General features: G+C 43.6%; 1 protein-coding gene across 1 annotated transcript; it reads left to right on the top strand.

Moving 5' to 3' along the window:
• Nucleotides 1-2,486: 2,486 nt before the first annotated feature.
• LOC134418802 (ADP-ribosyl cyclase/cyclic ADP-ribose hydrolase 1-like) lies at nt 2,487-27,732 on the top strand. Its single transcript, XM_063157665.1, has 8 exons — nt 2,487-2,847; nt 16,509-16,638; nt 17,929-18,064; nt 18,758-18,840; nt 20,502-20,578; nt 21,201-21,293; nt 23,482-23,568; nt 25,376-27,732. Exons 1-8 carry the CDS (start codon nt 2,609-2,611, stop codon nt 25,455-25,457), a joined length of 927 nt encoding a protein of 308 aa, XP_063013735.1. The 5' UTR covers nt 2,487-2,608; the 3' UTR covers nt 25,458-27,732.

The raw sequence follows: 27,732 nt of genomic DNA on the forward strand, positions 1-27,732 counted from the left end.
GGAATGCCAGGCCCTTGCCCTGCTTTTCCCCTCCCTTCATCCCTCCTCATTCCACTTTATCTTCTGTTCTTCCTTCCCATCCCACTCAGGGGATACTGTTTCATCTCTTCTTTGCTGAGGCACTTTTATTATCTTAATCACACCTCTCATGGAAATACTAAAGGGCCAGAAAGTTTGCAAGGAGTGATTTCATGCTTGCAATCATGCTGGGAAAGAGTCTGCCACCTTCTGAAACACTGGGAGTATGAGCTTTTACTGGTTTTTAGTGCTGCCTGCTCAACTCTGCTTGACCTATTTATTCACCCTGATGAGGCTGCCAAGGCTTGCTGAAAGGAGGCTTGACATTTACTTGTCTTTGACACTCCTTATGTAGTTTGAGGTGTTACAAAATCAGCAGCAAGGACACCTTCCAGAGCCTCTGAGTCTGCACTCATCTTATTTACTTACTCATTCTTGGTGAATCGTTGTGTTATCTGAAAAGTTTACACAAATCAGGCTACTGAAAAATAGCAATTTTTTTAAGTTTTAAGCCTTTAAATTAATTATTCCATCATTCCACTCTTAAAGTGACTCTTACATTACTGAAGCTATATATTTTCAATACCCAGAACAAGCAGATATTGCAATGTTACTGCATAAACTGCTTAAGATAACTAGCTGGTTTTCCCAACATATTTTCTTAGTTAATGAAACTAAAATCAAAAGTAGAAAACACAGGAAAAAGAAAAAACAATACAGCAAAAATATTAAATTCAAGAACTTCTCTTGTATTTGTATATAATAAAATAGTTCACAGTTCAGCTGAGAATACTTAGCATTCACATTTACAGGATGGTGAAAATAAAGAACAATCAATGGAGCCTGCCAAGGAAAACACACATGCTTATTGAAAGGGATATGGGGAAGAACTTACTTTATGAATTAATTCTTACTGAATGTCTCCTCCAGACCTTCCTGCACTTTGTGCACTCTCAGCAGTGGCGACCACAAGCAGTGCCATAGAGAGAACGCCCTTATGAGGAGATGATATTGTTGTGACTGCCTGACCACTTCAGGTCTGGAGGCCTGATATGTCACTTTAAAAGTGAGGTTTCACTTCTGCAAAGTTCCCATGATTTCTGGGAAAATATAATCAGAAAAATATGCTTAGCAATACCACTTGCCAGTGCAGGCTTTGGTCAGAGCACAGCTTTTCTCAAGTCTTTCAGAACTGCTTAGGACTGGCTGAGATTTGTCACAAATTTCCTTTTTCAAATTCAATCTGTTAAAGACAGATGCTTGGTAAGCAATTATTAAAAATCTAGGAACAATTTATAGTTTACATTCTGAATTGCATCGCTTCTTTTGTTAAGATTTAGAGATTTGAGTCTTATTTGGTTTTGACTTTTTGACCAAGGAAGTAGAATTGCCCTGTTTGGAGATTACAGTAAGGAACTAACCCTCTTGCAGAGAACACTTAATACTTCCTTAAATGATTTCACACAGCCTCAAACATCCATAATTACACACTTGTCTTAGAAATTCATGTGACAACTAATCCAAGCCTATGGGCAAGGGAGAGAAGTAAAATAACCCATTGTGTGATGATAAACTATGTTTGTATGGCCACTGCAAAGTCTATCCTGCAAAGTTGCCTTAGGTGAAGTCAGATTCAACACCTGTCCTGCCCAAAACGATTAATTTAGAGCAAACAGACACGTGGTGGTTTGAACTCATCTTTTACTGGCACATTAGATGGAGCATGTAGCTGCAATTATATGAACGAGAATTACAAGAACTTTACAAGTTATTTCCTGCGGTTCCCTTGAGTGCTTTACCGCCGATAACTTCCCCGAGTTTAACTCGGGGAGGTCACGGCAAAGCGAGGCACAGAGCACAGACAGCACCCAGGCTCTCCCTTCCCGCCCCAGCCCGAAAAGCTCTCGCTGGGCTCCAGAACCGGCGGAGCGGACGGGACCGGCGGGGCGGGGGCGGTGGGAGCGGCACCGGGTCCGGACCGGCCCCTCCGGAGCCCCGGAGAATCTGCCCCTCCGGACCTGCCCCTCCGGACCTGCCCCTCCTGGGTCAGCCCAGGATCCAGGGACAGCCCGAGGATCCCGGCACATCCCGGGGATCCCCGGAGGGCGCAGCGCTGCCCGTTCAGCCCCGCTCTGCGGGCGGCCGCTGACCCGGGGCGGGCGGGGGTCAGCCCGGCCTCCCGAGCATCCGCCGGGGCGGGGGCGGCGCGGCTGCTGCAGGAGCCGCTGTCCCTCTGTCCCTCTGTCCCGCTGTCCCGCTGTCCCGCTGTCCCGCTGTCCCTCTGTCCCCGCTACTGTCCCGCTGTCCCTCTGTCCCGCTGTCCCCGCTGTCCCGCTGTCCCCGCTGTCCCTCTGTCCCCGCTGCTGTCCCTGCTGTCCCTCCGTCCCGCTGTCCCTCCGTCCCGCTGTCCCCGCTGTCCCCGCTGTCCCCGCTGTCCCTCTGTCCCCGCTGCTGTCCCTGCTGTCCCTCCGTCCCGCTGTCCCTCCGTCCCGCTGTCCCTGCTGTCCCTCTGTCCCTCCGTCCCTCTGTCCCTGCTGTCCCTCTGTCCCTCCGTCCCGCTGTCCCGCAGCTGCCGCCGCCGCTCATTGCGATGCCGCTGCAGCAGGGCTCAGCCCGGGCCCGGCAGCGCACCGTGCTCCTGGTGGGCATCGCCGTGCTGCTGGCCGCCCTGGTCCTCGCCGTGGTGCTGGCCTCTCTGCTGACCCACGGCAGGCACGAGGTCAGTCCCCAAATGCTGAAGTGGAAGGACAGGGGGACCACGAAGAACTTGCAAGAAGTTATTGTGGGAAGATGCTACAACTACATCACGGCGCAGCACCCGGAGCTGGGGTGAGTACAGGTCTGGGTCAGGTGTCGGGTGAGCAGAAACTGTCTCGGCTCCACCTGGCTGGCTTGGCAGGGGCAGGGAGAAATCAGAACCCTGTTTTGTAGGAAAATGTACAGACAAACTCGGTGCCCCAGTGGCGGCTTTTGAAAGAAACTACCTGCAGGGGCAATAAAAGTAACACTAATCAAAACATAATTATAAATGGATTTTACAACTTCCCTAAAGCCAGCTGAAATAAAAGCTGGATTCTAGCAGGTTTGAGTACATGGAGGTGAAGCAATTTGCTGTAAAGCTGATCTGCCGAAGTCTGTAATGTGACACTGCAGCCCTGTAACCGAGACTACACAGGAGAGAGGGAAAGGACAAGGTTCAACACAGACTTATAGGGCAGGCAAAAATGTTAGGAAAACATGCAGAAGTACCTTGGTGTTATCAAAAGCTGTTTTTAGCATGTGGATATGACTTCTTGATGAGCTCAGAGAGCTTGCATGGAGAAATAGAGGTGGATCACAATACCAGCTCATCAGTCCCTGGAAACCCCTTCCCCCAGAGGTGTCCTTGCTCAGCTCATCACAGCAGGTAGTGCAACACCCCTGGCATCCCGCCCCTCCTCTCCTGCAGAAGAAATTCCATGGGCCCAGGTCTGCCACAGTGTATTAGAGCTGAGAACTGATTTTCTGATCCCCTTCGTTGCAGAGAAAAGCAAAGTATGAAATAAGGAGTGCCCTGGACCCCCAGCAGGTGCTGGGGACACCCAGGATGGCTCCAGAGCAGCCAGGGTCTCTCAGCAGGGACCCATCCATCCCTTCTGTGGCACCACAAAGCTGCCCTGCCCAGTGAGCCTCTGGCAGAATTTTCCATCACCCTGGACTGAGTGCTGTGGGGCTGCCCCACGCCTTGGCCAGGGGACAGAACCATCCTGGTCTTTGTCCTGAAAAAGGCACCCTCTTGTTTTCATGAGGTGATTTGAGCTGATGAGAACAAAGCTGTGTATAGTTTGCTTGCATTTGGGTTTCTTTTGGCTTTGGATATCCTGCACTGTATGAAAAAGCTGATCTGCAGTATTTGAAGGGTCATGTGGAAAACCATGGCCTGAGCACACAGAGACTTGTTCACTCTTTATGTCAAATATTTGCGTGGCTTTAGTGAGGGAAAGGAGGATTCTTTTGCAAATAAAATTTAAAAGTTCCTGAAACTTGCAAAATCATATACATGTTTCTAAAAGCATAAATTAATTTATTAATTTAAGATTTATTGCACTCAATATTTAAATCTGAAATTGTTTTCAGGTCTAATAGCCTTTGTTACATGGGCTTGTTTCATTCAAATTGAGGTGCTGAAGATGTGAAAACCACTTTTGTGTGAATGTGCTTTCAGCCACAGCCACGTGTGTTGTCACTGACAACACAGTCTGAATCTGGACCACAAATATCTCAAGGAATTATTTGTTTAGGCAATTAAATCAAGGACAGTTTTTAAAAAAATCACAAATCCATGATCACAAGTTTTCTAAAAAGTTTGTTAGTACAAAGTGCAGTATTTTGGCCTATTTATAATCCAACAGAGCTTAATACCTCTGTGGCTGTGAGCTCACTTTCTTTCAGATTAAATTACTTCTGTATAGTAGGACCCTTTTTTGTTTTACTTTATTGAAGTGACAGATTTTTCTGAAGCATATAGAACAGAAGAAGGAAAACATGCTTGTTTGTGTACATCTGAAATGTTCAGAGGTTTCCTGAATGGAGAATTAAATGCAGATGCTTTTCTGGAAATCAAAGCCAAGATTGCTCATTTCTGAGCTCTGTGCAGTTTGTGTAACCAGCCTCTCTGTCACTGGCACTTTCTGATAATGACCTGAGTGCCTTTAGGACACATCAGAGAGTGGGACCTTTCATCATTAATGCAGGCCTTGGATCCTCTGTGGTATGGGATCTGTGGTGCAGTTAATCAAAGAGAAGAGTAGGGACTGGGAACTGCAGAAGCATGGGCAGAGCTGTGGGCTGGGCAAGCTGTGCCCTCCACTCTGCCAGGACTGCTGCTGCCACTGCTTCCCACCATGGCAACTTCGTTACCTTGGTAGGAAATCTTTTCATTTTCTCATAAATTTGTCCATATTTTGTTCTTTCCCTTTTAATCTTACACTGATGTATATATTTTTTAAAAGATCTGCCTTGGGTAAACTCGTGGACACTTCCATGTATTTTTAATTTTTTTTATATGAGAGTCACTAAGTTCCACCTTTGAGGATATTTTCTGAACATTAAATCTATTCACTGTGATAGTTAGTGACATTTACTACACTTTAGAGTGTCATATTTCAGATTGGAATAGGTGGCAGGTTTTGAAGAAAAGGGGGATGGTTGACATGACAATGGATATTGTACTGTTTCTGGCTACCACAGGTGGCTTTAACAGAGTTCTACAGCCTCCATTTAGCTCTGCTTTTGCATCTGTGTGCTGTAAATCATTTCAGAAGGCTTCTGACATGGTAGTGTACACCTTCACTACCACAACTCTAATTCTAGAGGATACCTCTTTGCATTCTCCCTCATCTTGCTGGAGCCTTTCACCATGCCCAGTCAGCTCACTCTGGTTGTGCTCTTCTCTTTTCCAACACAATCTTTGGGCTGAACCCAAGCCCACAGAGGCCACTGGAAGGCTCTTGCTGTCTGCAGCAGAGCTTTGTAAACACCTCATGCAATCAGATTTTATCCTGTTGATTTGTTTATTCTTAAAATTCATCAAAAACTCTGCATTGAACTTGCTCACAAAAGGACATTTCTCTGGTGCTGTGTTACAGCATCTGCTAGTAATAATTTTGTTCAACTGCTTGCATGCCATACAATCCTCAGATTTATTTCTGCTGCTGGTTGACTCTCAATATTTGTACACATGCAATTTCCTCAGTCCTCCTGCATAAACTTTGTCATGGCAAAGTTCACGAGGAAGAGGAAGAGAAAGAGAGTGCCAAACATTTCAATAAATAAATAAAGCATTTTCAGTATTAGTCCTGTTCTTTCGGAAGAAATGTGGATGGTATAGCAGCAGGCTTTAGGGGGTTTGTTCCCTGCACACAGTGTCACACACGTAGATAATACTGCCAGTAAGGAATAATATTTCTCTTTTGACTTCTCTGGAAAATACTGGCTCCAAAGCAAGTTTGTCACACTTGGTAGTCTTACCTTTTTTTCATTAACAGAAGCGGGAAGTTCTGATTTCACTGGTCTTGTAAAAATCCCTTGTGGCCATCAGTATGCATGGTAGTTTGGGCTGAACCAAGCCAAAAGGAGTTTAGTCTGAAGCAACAATTTGACCTCCAATGACTTCCTCCTCTCCTTCCCAGCAATAGGGACTCCCTCTTGTGGCTGCAAACCGCTCGCGAGTCTCACCTCCAGTCTCACACCGCCAAATTTCCAATAGTTTATCCCTGGCACAGCCAGAGCAGGGAGGGCAGCCGGGGCTCAGCGCTTTGGGCTCCCCTGCGCAGCTCAGGGAGTTCAGCAGATCCCTGCTGAGACCTGAGTTATGGTGGTGACACCATAACCCACCCATCACTCCAAGATGCTGCTTCTGGTGCTGCTTGGGCACCTCTGTACCTGTTGGGGCAGAAAAAGGGGCAACAGCTGCAGCCTGAGTAAGCTGGGTTAGGTTTCCTCTTCACCACATTTGAATTGGCAGGGTGAGGTCAGGAACCAGCAGCACTTTGTGACCTGGGGAAGGAGTGGAGAAGCCATGCTATCTAAAAGGTCATAGTCACTAATGCCCAAAGCATAAAAGATGCTTTTTTTGCATCTAGAAATAACTGATTTTACATTTGCAGCTCAAGAGGATTTTCATTCTCAGCTAGTGACTGCTCCCCCCTCACAGCTGCAGTCACTCCTTGGTCTTTAATTCACAGAACCACAGAATCCCAGAATGGGTCAGGTTTGAAGGGATACAGAGGTCAGCAGGTCCAACCTCCCTGCCCAAGCAGGAACATCCTAGAGCACATTACACAGGGCTGGGTCCAGAGAAGCTGGCAAGGATCTACTATTTATAAATTTAATTAAAAATTGTTTGAAGTCAAACCAGCTTATTTTTTGTCTAACTTCTGACAGGAAGAGGGCACCAAGGACACAGACAGGGAGCAGTTTCAAAAACACATGTAACTGCCAGGCCAAACAATGCCACTGTGCCTGACTAAGCAACACAAAAACCTGATGATGAAGCTGAAAGTGTAACACTTCAGTACAGCTTTCATGCAATCTTGTATGGACACAGAATATGTTTCCCCCTTAAATATAATTAGATCAACCAATATTGTTTTTATAGTTAGTGGCAAGTTCTGTTGTAACAAATTTTAAGTCTGTAATTCCATTAAATTTAGTAAGAGTTGGTGCATGTCCAGGAGAGCTCTGTCTCCTGACTGCACAATCATGAATGCATTTTGCCTTCCCATTCCTTTGCAGCCTATGGAGATACATTTTGTCAGAAAGAACATATGGATCATGATTTTGTGTGAGATACTGTTGCATTCACAGCATAATTCCCTCCTGAAAGAAATCTGGGGTTTGTTGTATGCTTACTTTTGCATTTTGCCTTCATGCTTTACTAGGCATTTTTAATCTAATTTCTTTGTGTTTGTTCACTGATTGTTATTGCTTTCACATCAAGCATGGCACTAAATAACCTTGATTTGATTCAGTGTCACAAAAATCCTAGCTTTATTTCACAGCCATGAGATTATACTGAAACTTACCTAAGGTTTGTTTTTTCATTGAGAAAATGTGCCTTGCATGAGAGAAACCATTACTGAACCAGTCTTCTGAAAAGCACAAATTACTACCCAGTTGTAATGCATTAAACCCTCTTAGAATGCTCAGCAGATTTCTAGAGCTCCCTAGTTGGATATCCATCAAAGGACTCAGTGTTTGTTTGTAAGACTATGCTTTCTAAAACAAATCTGTTGTCATTGCTGTGCCATCTTTTTTGGTCCCAGAGCAAACAAAAGGCTTTATTTGCACTGTCTGTGGAACAGGACACGGGGGCCTGGTGACAAGCTGATGTGAGCCATCAGTGTGCCCTGGTGACAAGGGCCAGCAGTGCCTTGGGTGCCTGAGAAGGAGCATGGGCAGGGGGGGACACAGGGCACCTTTCCCTCTGCTCAGCCCTGGGGAGATATGGCTGCAGTGCTGGGGCCAGTTCTGGTCCTGTCACTGCAAGGGAGGCAGGGACACACCTGGGCACATCCAGAGAGGGACCGTGATGGTGACTGAAGTGTCTGAGACACAGAGAGGGGTTCAGAGCCTGGGACTGCCCAGCCTGGGGAAGGGAAGGCTCAAGGTGGTCAATACCAGCTGAGGGGAGTAAAGAAAAGAGAGTCAAGCTTTACTCAGTGGTATTCAGTTGCAGGACAAGAGGCAATGGGCATTAATTACAGTACAGAAAATTCTATATAAACATAGGGAAAAAACAGGTTTTTTACTATGAGGGAGATCGAAGACTGGAACTTGACTGGAGACTTTGTAGAGGCTCCATCCTTGGAAACATTCAAAACAAGACAGATCCTGGTCCTGAGAAACGTTCTCTGAGACAGAGGTTGGGCTGGATGATCACCAGAAGTGCCTTCCTTCCTCATGCTGCTTCATTTCTTAGGAATTGCCTTTGGACTTGTAAGAAGTCCACTGGGAAACCAGGACAAACAGCAATGAAGAAATGTTTTGGCTCATCTCTAATGAAAATTGTTTTGATATTTTGTTCCTACATCTGGTTTGTCTCTCAGCATAAGATGGGCACTGTATCATCATCATAGCACACTGCTTGTTAAAATACCCAAGTCCTAACATTTGTGTTTGCCATTAAAGTTCCCCTCCCCTATTTCATGTGCTTGTGTGCTGATTTTAATAGCTTCTCTGTGTTTACCTTTATTAGATGAAACCTACATTGCTCTGCTTTTTATTTATTCTATCCTTCAATGTTTATAACAAGGTTTTTTTTACAACTATTTTTCCCTATGTTGTATACAAGTGACTTTGACTGTTCTTGTAGTTTTTTGGTAGCAAAGATTTCCCTGTAAATATTAACAGCTGTTTGAGCCCTACTTAAAATACACTTCTGTTGAAATATGCTGTACTGAGCTTTAATGGGGAACTGGAATATAATGTTTAGTGGGCACAAAAAGACAGTGATGAGTACTTGAGGATATAGAGGTGGGGCTACTGGCTCTGGGGTTTGTCCCTCTAAAGAGTCCTCATGCTGCCTAAAGCTAGTTCCATGCTGCTCTGGGCTGTGAGGTAGGGCTCTGTTTGGGTTTTGTTGTCATCTCTTTCTAAAGGAAGCTCATTAGAAAGAATTAACTTTCTTTTAGCAAGAGACAAGTTCATAGGGCAGTGGGTAGCTATCATCTATTTGTTCTTGAGATCATTAATCACCAGCATATTTATTTCTGTTCTTCTGGACTATAAAGGCCACTGCTGGGCTGCAAAAAGCCATCCAGTTCTGTGCAAAGCTCAGGCTCAGTTCTGTGCTGAAAATCTTCCCTCCCAGGCTGGAACTCCACAGAAAACCCAAGGTCTGAGCATCCAGCAAGGGTAACAGGGAGATGTCAAAAGTTACTTTGTCCTTTGTCCCTGGCCAACATCAGTGTACTCCTAAGGGGCAGAAATGTTGTTGAGATCTGAATTTATCTCTCACTTCACAGCCAAATGTCAACTCACCTATCTGTTTTCTATACTGAGTTTTTATCATATAAAATTGTTATTAAATGACTCTATATTTCTTATCTACACAAACTTTTTTACATTAATTTTATAGTTTATAGATGTTTAATGGTTCTTACTGCAAGATTCCATAGGATTTCAAATAATTTTTCACGTTTAGCTTAGTTTACACATATTGCGTCACTATTAAAATATCCTTTGCAATCAAATTCCCCCAGAAACTAGAGTGAATATTATTCTGTCTGTGCTGATCTTCTACATGCTAATCAGAAGTATTTGCTGATGAAAAACTTTTCAGCTTAGTTTTCCACTGTACATCTTTGCAGCTATTTAGTCATGCACAGTCAGTTAGCTGCCTGCTCTTTACATTTTCTCTTGTTTATTGATTTTATAGAATTGACTCTACAGGGCAATGCCTGGTGGCTGCCTAAATTATAGCACCACCCTAGGATTGAAATTATTCAATTTTTTTATGAGCTGATTGCTGTAAAAGGGAATACTGGTCTATCCCACTTTTCCCTGCTTCTGTTCTTCTGTAACATCTGTGGAGATGTCAGTAGAAAACCCTACACTCAGAGGTGATATAATTCAGCTGTCATTGCTAAGGTATGGTTAAAACTCAATTAACACCTCAGAGCACCATGAAGAAATGTATCTCTGGTTATCCATAAGGATAGGAGGAATAGATCCTTTTTCCCTCTATGGTCAGATGAAAGTCTGTCTCAAGTGTTCAAGGGAAAAAAAAGCTAAAGATGCATTCTGTCTTCCCAGGGATGACCACAGAATAAGGAATTATCAAGAAGATCACTCACAGATGTACTAAAGCTCCAAGCTGTTCCCTTGTCTGTGTCCTGCTGATAGAGCCCACCCTGGAAGCAGGAACTTCTCCCAAATTACTGCATTTATGCCACATTCCAGCAGCTTTAGTGCTATTAAAAACAAACAAACAAACAAAACAAAACACAACAGTGTAGTGCAAGTTCCTGTAATGGTTGGGAAAAAGTGAAAGTGCATTAAGCCATTGAATATTTCCCTGTACATACCTTAATTTAGGTCACTGTTACAGAATTGTTCTTAGAAGTTTAACATTAACATTGAAACTCTGCTACAAATACCCTTTCTGATCAAAGGGTAACATGCCAGCTAAAATTTATTCCCTCTATATCTGTTGATGACATGGTCCTCACTTGGCAGATTGAACTAAATAGAGCAACTCTGATCCTCTGTCAAAATGTAGTCCAGGTGAGATTTCTGCCCTTCTGGGGGCTCTGTTCCACTCACAGAGCACCTCTGCACACACCACCTGCTTTAGCAGCTTGTTTTTCACCCAGGAAGGCTGAAATCCAGGCAGCAGAACAGTCTGCTCATGTGGATGAGCCCTTCACTGGGTGCAGCTGCCTCCTCTTGGCTCAGCCCTTCCCCGGAGGGGACAAGGCTCAGTGTTATCCTGCAGCAGCAATTCCCCACTCACATAAAACACTCCAGGAGCCATATACCAAAGCCACAAATACTCCTGCCCTTAAAACCCTCTTGTTGCTGCCAAAGGTGAAGGGCTGGTGTGCTGAGGAGCTGGCACTGGCTCCAGGCCCTTCACTGTCCAGGAGCACACAAAGCCCTGGGGTGCCTCCAGCAGCAATCTCACTTAGGGCTCCTTTTCCCAGACCTGCAGGCTCTCCCTCTTTGCCCTGCTGAATTTACTTGCTCTGCCTACAGGCAGCCTTTCCAGAAGTGATCTGCCTGTGAGGCAGGGCTCTGGATCTCCCTCTCCATGCCCAGTTAGTTCTTCCAGTGCTTTGGTTACTGACTTTTGAACTATGTAATCAGCAGAAAGCAATACTTACCAAATCAGGCTGCCAAAAAAATCAAGCATGTCATTTTTATGTTGACAGAAAATCTGTTACCAAAAGTGTTCTGGTGGCAGACAATTTGCAGTAATTAAACTAAATGGGAAACAAGAGGCTTGTGCTTATTGAAGACACTGAGCTTGACAGATCTGATTTTCTTATTTCATCGCTTTCCTTGCTAATTTTCTCCCTTTCCATTATCCTAATGCTGAAACCAGCAGGTTAGTGTCATCAAACCCTCACCAACAACAGTGACTGACCTCTCTTAATTCGTGTCTGTCTGATTTGTAGGACAAAGATGCCCGATGGGAGGTTTGGGTGCTGCAATGACAAGAAGGGAGCCCATCCATTGTGTGCTCAGCCCCATTTCCAGCCCCGTGCCCTGCAGATGGGTCGGGTTGGAAGAGCCCCACGTCTTTGGAGTTGCTGCTCCCCAGGAGCTCCTCTCCCACCTGATGGCACTGTTCTCCTTGCTTTTAGCTCCCAGCCCAGCTTCGCTCCAGGGAGCCTCGGCTGCCTGGGCAGCAGCTCCAAAAAAACTGCTCCAAAGCAGCAGCGAGACACGGCAAGGCTGGAATTAGAGAGGGGAAAGCTGAAGAAATAAAACCCCAGGAATATTTAGGGCAGAAAAGGTAGCTAAAGGATTCTGAGTTACAGAGGGCTTCCTCTCAACACAGGCATAAACATATAATTGTATACCAACTGTATAATTGGTCCTTGTAAAATTTCTGACATAAAGACATAGCTACACATAAGCTCACATTAAAAAAGAGGTTGACTACAGATGTGTAAATTTTACTGCTGTCCACAGCCATCACAGTTTATCAAAATGCAGCAGATAAATTGGCACAGGCAAAGGTAGGGTCTGTTAGATGCAGAAATATTGCTACATCATTTAGTTCATTTGACACACATTCCCTTTCTGAGATATCTGAGTTTTTACACCTGAAACCCGTGCCTTAGATGCCCAGAAGAGTGAAAACTGGCTTTATGTCTTTAAGGATCTATGTTACAACCACAAACATCTCGCTGACTTTTTAAAGAGTCAGATTTCTGAGTGCTTAGGTTCATCACAGCTCTGGCTGGTGATGGTAGCAAATGAGAAGGATTTTCTTACACAAATTGCAGAGATTTGATCACTGCACAGGTTAGGGACATGGGCTCAGGGGAATGTTCCCAGCTGTAACTTTGGAGCTTCACCACAGGGCCACAATTAAAAACTCAGGGTGGCCCAAAGACACTGCAATGTTTTAGAAATGAAATTCTGGACCTTGGAAAATCTGATCTTGATTGCAGGGGAGAACAGGTGTCACCAGCAAAGTGTCTCTGCCTGGCAGGGTGATTTAAAAACATGGGCAGAGTTGGTTGAGTTCTCCAGAACAAAGTCTGGAAGTAATTCTTTTCTTGTAAATTTGAAATGGGTCCCATACTTTAGGCATCACTCTCAAATTCTTGAGTAGAAGACTGGAGACAACACTGCCCTTCTTCAGATGTTTTCAGCATTCAGTGTCCATCCAGTGCTGAACTGAAAGCAGACTTTGTTCATGGTGTAACTGAAATCAGAGGGGATGAAACTTATCCTTGATATTATACCAATTAAATCAGCTTCAATTGGGGATGAATTTGCTCTGTCATGTCCAGTTAAAGAAAAAAAAAATTGTAAGGCAAAATGAAATCTATAGTAACAGTTATTTACCAGATAATTCAGTGCTATCCCATTCCTTTCAGTCTAAGGATATTCTTTCAAGGTTAGCCAGACCAGTGTATGGATATGCAAGAAATAATGATGCAGAAGCTGTCCATTTTTCTAATATACCCATTAAAATTTGGCTGCTGGGATAGATGCTAATGGAAATATTCTTGGCCCCAGCTTTTGCTTGATAGATTAACGTGATATTCATATACAAGGCAAATGGATAGAAATGCTCAAATTTATTGGAAAATGGAACTTCTACCCCAATGTAAGGACAAATGGAGGATATGCTTTGCAGTATGCATAACATTTGAATTTAATAAGGAAAAGTTTATTTGTATCCCAACCCTTATTGTGTCCTATACTGAGTTCAGGGTAGAATCTCTGGCTCAAAAAGATCCTAAGACAAGTTCTTCAGTCCTTGTTTTCCAGGGGAATGTTGCAGTTTTCAAGTTCACTGAAGATTTCATGTGTTCTTTCTGTTAGCTATTACTTCACATTTACCAGTATTGCCCAAATTCTATTCATAAAAAGAAAACTTGAAAAAATTAAAGAGAAATAGAATTTTTTCAAGTCTAATTGAAAAAATTAAACTTGAAAAAATTAAACATTAAGTATGTTAAATGTAACATATTTATGTTACGTATCACTGAATTTGGATTCAATACTTTAAGAGTCTATAGTAGAATAAAATGTTTTAGATATTTCAGCACAAACAAAGGTAGCCTCAAAGGAAGAAGTCCATTAGCCTGAAGAGATAATATGGTATTTGCAGATAGGATGCAGAATTAGTTTGTATGCAACCCAAAATACACAAACAAATGCCAGAGAAAGAGAGAGCCCAAGGCCCACAGCAGTATGGCACATAAGAGTATTCCCCATGCACTCTGGATTTATCTAATTCAGATAATTCTGATTAACTGGTAGAGTGAGGATCTCTTTTGTGGCCTTTCTTTCTTCTGTAAATCCAGAAGGAACACTAAATCAACACATTCTATGACTTGGGAGCAACTTTAAGGGAAAAGTTTCTTTCTCAGGCATTTGTTTTTTGGGTTCTTTTGGCAAGGCACATGTTCTTGTTTCAACCTGAAGCTATTCTTGCTGGAATTTTTAGCATACCACATGCCAGCCAACTTCTCATATTGTGTCAGAAGGCCCAGAGCTACAGAAAGTCTCTGTCCTCTCCTTTGCTCAGTGTGAGTTAAATGCTGCACACCAGACAAGTATTTATTTCTGTGCTGGAAAAAGGTCAGGTGAAAATTTATTAACAGAATCTACCTCCACAGTGAGACTGGAAAGAATGGCACATCTTCCTGGAGCTGTGTTTGCAGTTCCTCAAACCTTCTCACTGCTTATCATCTGTAAGCCAAAATCACAGTTCTATGTGCCTGGTAATCTCTTCAGGGTGTGAGACAAAATTTGTGCTCCATATCCAAGAAATAGCTTTCCAGTAGCAAGCCAATGATTAATTAACATTCATTTGTAAAAAAAAAAAAAAAAATCCCAAAAATACCAAACCAAACCAAAACAAAAACGAACAAAACAGGTAGGTAAGTGAGAACAGCAAAAAGAAGAGGTTGTTTAGCTTTTTATGTATTTTTTTACATTGATGATTTGTATTTTTATTTCTAAAACAATACTTGAAATTGCCTAGTTTCCATAAAAGCCCATCTTCATGACTGACATTCCTCCCTGTGATGCACCTGGCAGGTCCACAGTGATCAGCAGCTGTAGAAGAGCCTCCCTCACTTGCAGGCTAAGACTTACCAGCTTTTATGACATTAAAGATGCAATTTTGCTCAGCTCTGCCAGGACTGTACATACAGACTCTTCTCTCAGGTACTGAGATGTTGACACACATCATGCACTGCTAAGGATGGAACACTGATTCTTTGGGTTACTGACTCAGCAATCTCTCTTAGCATGATCATAAATCACCTGGCTGGTTTCTTTGTGCCTCTCATGGCCATGGCTTGAGTCTACCAGCAGAAATGTTTTATATTGTGTCTATCTCCTACCTCTCTGCTTTGGAAATAAAAAAACGTGGACTTTTTTAATAGGTTCTTGAAAAATATTTTATCTTCTGAGACCAAGCATAAAAACTTTGCCATACGAATGGATATATCAACAGGTACCCTGTTGTCTTATTTATCAAGAGTTCTAACATTATTATGGTGCAAGGATTCCATATCACCAGAGTTTCACGCCTTCTGAGTGTTTCTCATAGGCATCTCCTCTAAGCACTGACTCTTCCCAGTCTTTGTAGCAGCCTTCTGACTCCAGATCCCACCAACCCACTCTTTTATACCACTGTTCTTATTGGCTACAGCTGTGGCCTGTTAAGATCAGCCCTGCTCCTAATCTTTAATAATTGGCTCAGCTGCAGCTCTTTAGGGGATAAGATTACATTCTATACCACCTTCATTTACGCATACTGTATCCCCCTACAGTACCCAGCTGTCACCTGGGGCTGTTAATGCTCTTACATAAAGCAGATCTCAGGAGTAGCTTAAAAAAAAGAGAAATAAATAAAGGTCTGCCTGGAGTCATTTGACAAATTAGAAAGTGTGAGCCATATAAATGTTTATGAGATGTGCCTGTGCTTACAGCCAAGCTCTACAAATTGTCTTTATGATACCATTGACTGTGCAGAGCAAAGGGGACAGCTGCCTGTTCTCTAATGTCATCCCTCCATCAGCTGGAGCCTCTCTTTGGGATGATTCAGTGTGTCCATGTTGTAATCCTTAGTGGCAGTGAGAGGTATTTACAACTTCCTAACCTCTAAATAAAGTACCAAAGTTTGGAGTATGGTCTCTGTGGGTTATTTATGCTTTGCAGACAGAGAAATGTCCTCCAGGAGAAAATTTAATGCACCCAAGTCAACAGCTGAAAATTAGTGCATAAATAAAAATAATCTCAGGTCCCAAAAAGCTAAATCTCTGCTTTTGTTTTAGATAAAATTACAGGGTTTTTTTTTTCTAGGATCAAACTCTCTGCAGGGACAAGCCATATTTTTGGCTCGCTGTATCTGAGGGGACAGTATTCTTTGACCATACTTTTAAAATGTAAAACCTATAGTCTGAGAAGCTATTTGTTTCTTATAATTTGGTGTGAATAATCAAGAAATTTGATCTTTTGGTTATGTAAAATCATCACTGGTTTTTTAAGGGGTAAAGATTTAAGGGGTAAAGATTTTTTTTTAAGATATTGCAGCGAACTAATTTGAAATGCAGGAAAGAGAGATATTTTGAACTGTTCTTTCCTCAGTATATACTTAATCTGCTGAAGATACTCTGCTTTGGTAATGGATCATGTATTTGGTGCCTGGGCATAGTTGGAATTCTTCTAGTGTTTGACCACAACAGAGAACCTTTCACAGGCACAAATACTCATAAATATTTACTAACTATGTTTTAATCTTTTGGCAGAGATAAGGATTGTCTAAAAATATGGGAATCATTAAAAGATGCCTTCATTTACAAGAACCCCTGTAATATCACACCAGAAGATTACCAGCCTCTGATGGAGCTGGCAAGTCACCCTATACCCTGCAACAAGGTAACACCAGTGCAGGGTGGGCTGCGGTGGGATGCCAGGTCTGGGCAGGGGGATCTCACCATCTCACATTTTACTTTTGCACTTACTGCAAAGACTGGGCCTTCACAGCATTAAGTTGCTGTGCTGTAGCATAGCAATGCTTAGGATGAGCGCGAATAGGCCTCCAGCAGATAATAAGCAGAAATTTTACAGTAGAGCTACGAAACGCAAGTAGTACACGGTAAGAAAATGAAAGTTTCTTTCTGAGTCAACAAAGAGGGGAAATTGCTGGGATTCATAAAATTAGAGGGTTTTTAGAAAAGTGGTTAAAAAGGGCAGGCCTCTGAAAGCAGATTTGTGAACATTGCTAATACAGCAAAAAGTTTTCTAAGCAGTAGAGCAGACGTGAGAAATAGCACAACAGACTTCTGTAAACTGACCTTATAGATTGCAACAAGGTTATTTAATGTATATCTTTAGAAGGTTAGTATGAATGGATCTTTGTGCTTTGTCTCTCATGAACAAGCCTGTGTTTTAACTACCATTACGTGTGTTTCATATGATTGGATAGAATTCTTGTCAATATGTTTTGCTCTATGTGTGATTGGCTGAAATCTAGGCCAAAATGGTTTTATGCTATGCTGTAATGTCACACCTCCTTGGCATTCCCTGTGGATCAGAGAGCTGTTAACATCCTGTCTCCATTTTCCTAACAATGTACTGAGATTGATGTGTAGAATAAATAGCTCACGACACTGGTCCGGATCTGCCCCGTCTCGTTCGTGAATGTAGATAATGGCCAGTGGCACTGCAACAGTCCTGCAGCTGCACCTTTGGGCCCAGTAACCCTGCCCATCTATCACTGGGAATCATCCCAGTGTAAGGCTTGCCTCAAGCCAGGGTCATCCCAGGGAGGTGACAGGGATGTCCCCATTCCCTGAGCATGTGGCTCTCTGTAAGGAGCACGCCACCATGCTGTTAGAGGGGCTCTGCTTCCAGAAAGCTGTTCTTCCATGTGCAGCTCAAAAGCAAACAACAAATTTGGGAGCTATCCTATGAAAACTAGCCAAACCTTTCTTTCAAAATCCCTTAAACCATGTTCCTTTACACCAAAAAAACAAAACAAAAAACAAAACACCCAAAATATTCTGCAAACAAGTGTTCAAATAAGAACTGACCCACTGAGGTGAACTTGCTGCATTTCAATAAAACTCCTTCATTGTCATTAACTTTTTGGTTTTCTCCAGAGCAGTTTTCTGGCCAGCTGTGGTATAGCTTATCACTCACCAGACATTGTACCTTATTTCACAGTCACTGTTTTGGAGCAAGACAAACGACCTCGTTCATCGCTATACAAAATCCAATCAGAATTTCCTCACCTTGGAGGACACCTTGCTGGGTTATATGGCTGACAGAGTTTCATGGTGTGGAGATCCCTCTGCCCCAGGTAACCTACACCTAAACACAATCCTTTTCACATCATTTTCTAGTGATTTAATTTAAAATTTTAACTGTCCAATATTTTGGAATTCTGAAAATAGCACCTATTTCTCAGGTTAAATTAAAAACCACAACTTTGGATGTTATTTTAACACCAAGTTGCTGCTTTACCTAATGGCCACATCTAGCCCCCTGTGCTTTGCTTGCTTCTGCCCTGTGGTTCCTATGGGACAGACTGCAAAGCAGGAATGTTATTCAGGAAGGACCTGGCCACATCAGAGTGCTGGGGCAGTGTGCAGGTGCCTTGGGGCTATCACTGCTCACCTGACTCCTGGCTTGGGGCTTAATGCTAGGAACCTTTAGACTGGGCTGGGATTACTGAAAACGTTGGGCAAAGTTTAATTTTTCAATGCAATCAGACCGTGCCTGTCAATAGCCAGCCCGTTTCTCACATTTGGGATTGTGTGTTTTCCCTTCTCTGTTTTCTGAGAATTATTTGTGATATGAGATCTGCAACTGCCTCCCTGAAAAGAGTGTGAGCAAACAGGACGGCCTTTGAGCAGATGCAAATTCCTTCTCCTTTCAGAGCCCTCTCCCCATTCAGCCTTCTTGCTTTGACAGAGGGCAAATCTTTTTGCCCACAAAGCCACATAAGCCTTGCAAAAATATTCCCTCTAACTGTAAATGTATTTTTTCTCAGGAATCAACTATGAATCTTGTCCAAAACGAAATGAATGTGAGAGCAACCCTGGCTCTGTGTTCTGGAAAATGGCCTCCAAGATGGTAAGATCTGGACTGCATCTCCCTGAATCCAAAAGTGAGGAAAGGCACTAAGTTCCTGACAATGCCAAGAAATATGATTTTGCAGATCTTGACTTTAAAGATGGAATAGTAGAAGTTGACAAAAGCTTTAGTTCCAGGTGTTAAAAATCATGGTGTAGGATTCCAAGGTCCCATATTTTATGTACAACATTTGATGCCCTTGTAGTTCAGGCATTCTTTTTGTGGACAGAGGCTGAGTGTCATTGTCTGAAATAACCCTTGGCAGAGACCTAGAGCTCTGCAAGTAATACTCACAGTTATAGCAATCATCTTAATTAAATCACAGAACGTCAATTGCTACAGTAAAATCTATTTTAGCCTGCCAGTGTGGAAAACAGCACCCAGATTGGCACAGACATTTTCCAAGAGGCCGAGAATCCCCTTGCACTTCCCAGCATAAAGCTGAAGAGCACATCCTCCCACATCAGGGCCTGGCAAGGCTCCTGTGATGTCCCCACCCACGACACATCCAACTCCCATCCCAGGAATGAGATCCTGCTGGTCCCAGCTAAGCACTTAGCCTGCCTTTGTTGAGTCAGCACTGTACAGGAACAAACTGCCAGAGAAACACCTGATGTCCTGGGTTACTTTGATTTTACCTGTCTCTCAAGATTTCACCCTCGGTATGACTATCAGTAGATGACTACCCAGGTGGAAAACCAGCATTCCTGTATGCTCCAGTTCTCTTGTGTGCAAGAAAAAGTCTGCTCATCATATAAAAAAAAGGTGTTTTGTGAGTAAACTAGGAGTGACAATGGTTGAGTTCCAGTATCTGTGAGAGATAGAACCACATACAGACCCAGGTTTGCTCAGCTGCAGGCTTCCTTGCCATGTAAATTCAAGATCTACTAAAACTCATGCTAAATACATTTGAAAGTTACACATAATGAAACTTCCTGAAACTTTGCAGCTCTCAAGATTTGAATTTGAGCCACATTGTTTATGAGGACATGAAAGATTTGATAAGTACAGTCACCTGCATTAAGCTTCTTAAAAATTCTTTGCCTTACCAATGGTGTATGTATTTAGCATAGGTACTTTATAGACCTTAGTAGACTTTAAATATGGGCATGGGTTTGAAAGAATAAAAAAGCAGTGATTACATGATCTAGTATATTAAAAATCAAGTTAAAAAAACCTCAGTGATAATTTTACTAAAACATCAGGAGAGGAAAATCCCAAGCCACAAAAGAACACAGAGCATGAGTCACAAGGAAACAAGTATGTAGTGTTCTGTGTGTCCTTAAACTGGGGATAGCTCTGCTCTGGCTTGTCCTTGCTTTCTGAGCTAAAGCAGTCTGAGGATTGCTGTGAGTTCCTACAGACAGCTGCAGCTGTAGGGGCTCTGGAAAGCCCTGTAAAAACTGAAACCAGACAAGCTGCTGTACCAGCCCCATGCACCCTGAGACTGCCCATTCATACCTGTCTAATGGGGCTTTGCCACAGTTTTGCCATAGCCTTCAGAGACTTCTTTTTTTGGCACTGAAATGTTCTGCAAAAATATTGCCCAGATCCTGTGCTTGTGTTAGGCAGTTCTGAGGACATCAGTGAATTCTACGAGCCCCAAGCCTGCCATGCACTGCCTGTAGTGTCAGAGTGTAATGTCCCTTGGTCTGGTTCAGTTTGCAGAAGCAGCTTGTGGTGTGGTTCAAGTGATGCTCAATGGATCAGTGGAAGCTGGAGCTTTCAGGAGCAGCAGGTACTCACCCAACACAAAACCATTCATGTCCCTGTGGGGCTGCATGTGCCTGCCTGCCTGGGAGTCCCAGTGCAGAAGGGTTGTGGTGAACTCACCCCTGGGTGCTGTAAAGCTGATTCTTTTCACTCCTTCTGTTCCGAGACTGTGACTGAAATCCTCCAGAGGATGTGGGGGTATGCAGGGTGCTCTTACTTCTTATTTAATTATTACAGTTTCTTTGATTTTACTTCACTAGACTTGGCTACCTGGCTGGAAGTGCAGTCACGAATAATTTCAAAAGATGAAGAATATTCTTTCTGGGGGGACAGCCATGGTCGCTTCCCTAGCACCAAACCAATAGCCAGGAAACTGAATGGGAGAAGAGGCACTAAAGATGCCAAAACTTCAGCTTGTATCTGTCTGCAAGCAGTTTCAAAAGTTCCCCTGAAAATGAAATAAGAATGGGGAGACAACATTTGACCATAAGGCAATTAAATAGTCTGTGACAATCCATTGGCAAGATAATGTTCTCTCACGGGGTGTAACAGCAGCACTAATAAGCACTGGTGTTTGGGGAGCATACTCTCTACATCTTTCTGAGAAAACTAAGAGAGTTTTGATGTTCTATGTTCCATTCTTACAGCATCTTTGGAAGTATCGAGATCTTTAACCTGGATCCAGATAAAGTCACTGAAGTGCACATTTGGCTCATGCAGAACATTGGTGGCCCTCAAAGGTAAGGCACAGTGATGAGCACTGTGGGGAAGGCACAGGGCACAGCTCAGGTCTGGCAGCAACACTGTCTTAAACTCATGAAATCTGCTTTACACTCACCTTCTAGGTGCTGACTTTGCAGGAAAAATAACATTTGTACTGTTGTTTCCTCTAGTATTTTTGTAGGTACTGCTGAACAGTTACAGGTAAAACACAATGACATTTTCCTTGCTTTCAAGAGGTCCCAAGGCCTTTAAGTTCCTTTCAGCTCCACTGAGGTCCACAGACCTTTGCTATGGGTGCAGCACTGAAGTCAGAGACCAGGCTATGTCTGCAAGGATAAACATGTCCAGGTATCCATCCAAACATGGATATGTTTGTCCACAGCAGCAGTATAATTATGCTCAGCCATTTTTGAATGACAGATCAGGTTGTGGAGTCTCCATCTATAGACATTCTCAAAACCTAACTGGGACCTGAGCAACCTTTTCCAGCTCATATTGGTTTGATCTCAAGCTGTTTCTTCTTGCCTAAATGATTCTGTGATTTTTAATAACAAATCTATAGTTGAAATGCTTACCATGGAATTACTGATACCAGAACAGCAACCTCAAAGCACATCTGAGCCTTTCTGAGTGATGTTTTTCATCCCATTCAGATTCATTTGCAGATCTAACACATTTGAAACACTAAGCATGATGCTCTGTGCCTTTGACCCCTCCTTTCAGAGCCAGTTCTGTGGCCATAATGCCCTGCCACAGTTTAATGATGTCCATGACAGAAAGAGCAGCTGTGGTGCCATGGGTCAGGAGGGAGGCTGTGATGGTGCAGTGCAGCTCAGGAAGGAGTGAGGCCCCTGCTCAGCCTGCCTCACTCTCTGACTCAGCTCCAGCTCGTGTTGCAGCCCCTCCCTCAGCCCAGACACCCAGAGGTGTCCCCTGTGCACCTGAGCTGACCCCCCTGCCATGGTCCATGGTGTGCCTCCGTGCTGGGGCCAGCGCACCAGCCTTGGTCTTGTGCTCCTTTGCATAAAGGTTTGCTGGAGAAAAGGAAATTGAATAATCTTTACATCAGTGTCCCCTCACATGGCACTGGATCCTTTATCCCATGATTTCCCAGCATCAGACATTTCTGCTGTGCTCCCCTCAGCAGCTCACACACGGCAGAGCCCTGCCAGCCCCCTTGCTGGACACATCCTCCTCCTCCTGTGACAAGTTCATTGCAATTCCCTTTTTATGTTCTACTTGCTGCTAAGGAGAGAGTGGGGGGTAGCCCCAATAGTGTGCATTCCTCGTATCTTCTGATTTGTATTCCATGTTGAATCACTGATAACTTGTCAAGTCTAGTGAACAAAGAAGAGCTGGCAGTGCTCTCTGCTAATGTCATATGTTAGGAACTGGATTTGTCTCCAGTAGTAGAAGTGAGTCCTATACTCTGGATGAGGAGATGATTTTTACCTTGAGGTAACAAGGCTTTTGCTGTGTCTCTGTCTGTGCCTATGACATTTGTCAAACCTCTCACTACAGCTTTGGGGCCCTTGGGCTATTTAATTAAATTAAACATAGAGATACAGCTCTTGAAGATATGAGAATGCTACCTGCTTCTTGAAACCTTTATCTGGATGGGAAAGAAATACACAAGTTAGGGCTCCTACCAATGCAAAAGCGGTTGAAACATCCCCTTTCCAAAACAGAGCAGCTGCAGCAGCTGTAAACTGAGTCAGACATACAGGAGGTGCTCAGAGCCTGCTTCATCCCCTGCTTTCTTATCAGTTTCCTCCTATCTCACTTCCTACCTGGGACTTCACTGCTGGCTTTCATGGCCTTTTCTCACCACACAGAGGACTTGACCCTTCTGCCCTTGGACAGATTTAGCAAGCCTAGCATTGTGCTGCTGTGGAAGCACCAGCAGCAATGGAGCAGTTCTGGAGCCCCCTGAACTGGGAATGGGACTGAGTGATGTCCCACAGATGTCCCCCTGCACAAAGCTCTCATGGAGATGCACAGCTGGACACCACATGGACATCACAGAGCCTCTACCAGCAAGGGCCAATGGCAGCCAAAGCTCCACAACCCCCATGGCTTCCCAGCACACTGGCAAACAAGCTTCTAAAGCACCTTACCTATAATAAAGCTGTGCCATAGTGTGGAATTTAGGTGAGCATTTTGTACACACAAGGAACACAGGTAACTGAAGTCTTGTCTCCACAGTGAATCCTGCTCAGGCCAGTCCATTCAGAGGTTAATAAACATTCTAGAAGAACGAAACTTTAAAATCATCTGTGAAGACAATTACAGGTAATTATCCACTCTTACTGGTGATGACTCTGCTAACATAAAGCTAATATTGCAGGTTTACAGCAGGCTAGAGCAGACCTCCCCTCACTGCCATGACATCCCTGCAGTGGGGCTGGGTCCTTCTCAGGGGCTCCAGCCCTGGGGCTGGCTGGGGCTGGGGCTTGCTCTCCTCCCATTGAGCAGGTTCAGTTGTTTTCAGGAAGGGACCAATCCAGCAATCCAGCCACCAGATTTTCTTCTGACTGGGCTTTTACCTAAAACACTGAACCAAACAGGCAGCTTTCTTCTTGCTGCATACAGATAGCACAGGGTGCCAAGGGTGGTCCTTACTTCCTTCACCATGGTTTGAGCATGCTTCCTGTCCTGCTGCTTTGTCAGAGAGTGAGGCATGAGACATGATAAGCATTGCTAATCACTGTAATTTACCATTGTCAGGAGCAAAAAAGAGAAGTCTGTGAAACAGCAGCCCAAGTCCTGACTTGCCTGAAATCTCCATCTTCCTGCTGAGGAAATACAAAAGCCACAGACCCTTTATCCCTAGGTGTGGGTTCAGAGACCTTCACATTGAGCAAATTTTTTCTTTAGAGACATTAGAAAAGTGGCAAACATTCAATATTGCTCATATCTTATCTGTCAGGAAGAGCTTTTCAGTGTCAAGGACTCATACTTGGATAAGAACATTTCCAAAGTAAACAAAGATTTCTATGAACTTCTGGGTTTGTGACAATAGTTGAAGTATGGAAAAAATGATCTGCAAAGGGGACAAATGATAGGTCTTTAAATCTGAAGGCAGAGCAATATATTTCTGTCTGGGTACTGCTGAACCTGATTAATGGGTGCTCTGCACTTTGTGAAAAAATTAGCTCTGATGTGGAGCATAAATCTGCCAAATCGTTTGCTTTCTCTTTGGGTAAATGGAACCTTAACCAATACTCCCAGGACCTGTAAATAGGTACAGATTATTTCAGCCTAGGATGAATTAAGCTATGGGGCAAGGCAGGGAGGGGAAATATATCACAGCTTAGACCCCTTGTGGCCCAGCCCAGGGAGGAACCTGACACTCATTGCTGTGTCTCACAGCTGAAGGTAAAGTGACAAGTAGGGCTGTTTGTCAAAGTTCAACTAACAGATATATAAACAACTGGGTTGAGCAATACAGACAATCAATTTTGCTATTTTATATGCAGAATAACAATAAAATAAGAGATGTACAGGTAAAGCCAAAGTTCAGGATAGACTGTGTAAGTCTATTGCAAACAGAACCGTGTGGGTCTGTATCAGCTGAGCATCTGCCTTTTCATGCCATGTAGCAACTGCTGCTGGTCATGTTTGCTTTTGTCCATCTCAACTGTATCTTTCAGAAGTGACTCTTAAACTGGATTCACTGGATGCATTAGAAAAAAATGTCATCATATCTGACATTCACAGCAACAGCTTTCTGCTGTAGCAGTGGGGTTTACCAGTGAGTAACACAGATGGTGAACTTCCAGCATGGTAGGAATTCCACAATTCCACAATCTGTGCAAGAGATCTTTCTTCGTTTTTGTAATTATTTTTTATTTTGCAGAATAGCTGTGAGGTCAATTCCTACTTTGGTTTGTACTGATTTGCCCTTGTCCCTAGAAACACCAAAGTTACCTTTCTGCAGCAAGATTAAAAAGAATTACCCTAAGAAAATCCACATGCTTAATAAGCAGGGATGTGACATGCACTTTGACTTTCACATTGCATTCAGTAACTGTGAAGTAATTCTGTTGTACTTGCAAATTGATTATTAAATATTTCTTTGTTTTGTGTCTTATTTCAGGCCTGTTCAGCTCCTTCAGTGTGTGCACAACCCAGACCACACAGACTGCAGGCTTTGCACCAACAGCTCAGCAATTCCCTGAAGCAGAGTTCTCTGTGCCACTGAAGAATTCCCTGACTTGTGTGCAAAGCTGGGGAGGATGTGGCTGCAGAGCTGAGAGTGATAACAGTAGCATGGTGTGTGCTGAGTGCATAACCAGAAATCCTTGCTGTGATACTAACAGCCAGATAGCAGGAGATGGTACCTGAGCTGTGATGCTGTACACACACACACACACACACACACACACAAACACACAAACACTGTTTTAGATGGGCTGGGGCTGTGGTCAGCAATTGAGGGCAGATGCTTTGCCCTGGTTTGCTCCCTTCTGTACAGCTTGCCACTGGCACAGAGCAGGGATTCCCTGGGACATGCACAGAGAAGAAAGAGACTTTCCAGGATAGGCAGAACTTGCCTAGATCAGTGCTGGAACTTTGCCTGGATCATCTTCCTTCCTGCTGAAAGGTTAAGCAGGAAATGACCAGGGCATGCTACATTTTCCCTGCATCCCAGTGCAAATTTCCCCAGAGGGGAATGTTGCCCATTGGCACATGGTATAAATCGTGGCTTTCCCAGGTACTGTGACGCTTCTGACCAGGTAAAGCAAGCAATGGAATAGGCACAGCAGTTCTTGCCTTTTAATGGGTATCACAGTAAGCAGCTGGAGGGAAGACAGCTGAGCTGAGCTAAGAAAAAACCAGAACCTGCTCAGAGGGTTGCCTGCACCTGTAAAAGCTGCTTAGTATGCAGCTGGGAGAGAAAATAGTGAGGCTGACTCAGATAGCTCCATTAAAATCCTACTGGATACACCATTGCTGGTCAGATTACATTTTGTTCTTAATATAGCAGTAAACAGCAGCCTTCCAACTTTCATAAAAGGTCCCTCAGGCCACAGCTTGGCCATGCACTGGAATAGAAACAAACATCAAACGGTTGCCACAATAAGGAGTCTCTCTTGACCTCAGTTTCTGCAGTGAAAGGTGATGCCTTGGGGTGTAGAATTCACAAGCACTGACGTGCTGTGGTGCACTGAAACAGCAGCTTTCAGTGATTTCCTTTGATTTCCATTTTACCAGTCTAAGTGCAGTGTTTATAGCAAAACAAGTGTCTGAGGCCAGCTGTGGCCACGGCTGCAGTGCCATTGAGAGCAAGAGAGCAGAGCAGGCTTTGCTGCAGACACACTCCCTGGTATGTGTCTGAGGTGACAGATGTACTCCTAGTGCTGAGGTGACAGTGTGAGCAGCAGCTGCCAAACCTGCAGGCACACTGGGGCTTCCATGGTCCCACAGGGAGAAGGTTGTACTGCCACGAGTTTTAGTGACTGCCCAGAGTGCAAAGCATCGTTATGGAACTGCACAAGCTGGTGTGATTCTGAGCATCTCTAGATAAGCCTCATCTCTTCAATAGCAATAGAAGCCTGCACTGAGCCTGGCTGGACCAACCCAAGACCTCACTTATAATGTTTACATTAAATGAAATGTATTTTTATTTGTAAGATGTTATGTAACTTCTTAGACGAATCAACATAGACACAAACCAATACTTTCAAATAGGATATTTCTGACTATCACTTACAAGTTTGTCTTCATGCTCACTTTTGTACTTCTGTTGCAATATATTGACTGTAAAATTAAGATCTCTAATAAAATTGCTGATGAGAAATGTTCTTAATTCAGTTTGACATTGTGCAGAACCTGAGAAAGTTAAGAAAGAAGGATTCTCAGAAGACCAAAATAGGGCACCTCCTAAAAACAACTCAGAAATCTGTTCAAGGTATGAAACACAACATGCAACCACCCAGGGGAGCAGAGAAACAGAGCACATCCTCCCCAGCCTGTGTTCTCCATCTGATACAGAGAAGTCATTGCCTTTGTAGGTGGCTGGAAGTGAAGCATCCTGAATCCTTATCTTGAGCATAGATTGTTCTTGGCCATAACAGTGGAGAAAGATGATTGTTCTTGTCAGTGGTGATGTCGTAAGATGGTAAGAAGCCAGCTGTGCCTTTGGAAGCTGAGGTGCACAATTAATATGGGCAACTGTGCTGGGGTAAGTGATGGCTTTGAAATGCAGGTGGCTGGCAAGTCTGGGCTGCCTGGATTACATACATGGCAGAACATGAGCCAGCTCATTTCCAACAAACACTTTTATCATGCATGATCACACATCTGAAATGCTGTGCAGACATGCCCTACCAGAAAAGTACACTTGCAAATCCTATTGCTTTGCTGAAGACTTATCAAGCAAAAAACCCTTCCAAACAAATACTAAGTGTTCCAAATCCACAGAAAATAAATAAAAGGAAAAATAACCATGCA

This window comes from Melospiza melodia, chromosome 5 (genome assembly GCF_035770615.1).
Source record: "Melospiza melodia melodia isolate bMelMel2 chromosome 5, bMelMel2.pri, whole genome shotgun sequence".
In the NCBI taxonomy this organism is placed as follows: Eukaryota; Metazoa; Chordata; class Aves; order Passeriformes; family Passerellidae; genus Melospiza; species Melospiza melodia.

Coding starts and splice junctions, on each gene's coding strand:
- LOC134418802 (XM_063157665.1), top strand. CDS start 2,609: ATGCCGCTGCAGCAGGGCTCAGCCCGGGCCCGGCAGCGCACCGTGCTC. Junction 2,848..16,508: donor GCGCAGCACCCGGAGCTGGG/GTGAGTACAGGT, acceptor ATCTTTTGGCAG/AGATAAGGATTGTCTAAAAA. Junction 18,841..20,501: donor GGAAAATGGCCTCCAAGATG/GTAAGATCTGGA, acceptor GGTCTGGTTCAG/TTTGCAGAAGCAGCTTGTGG.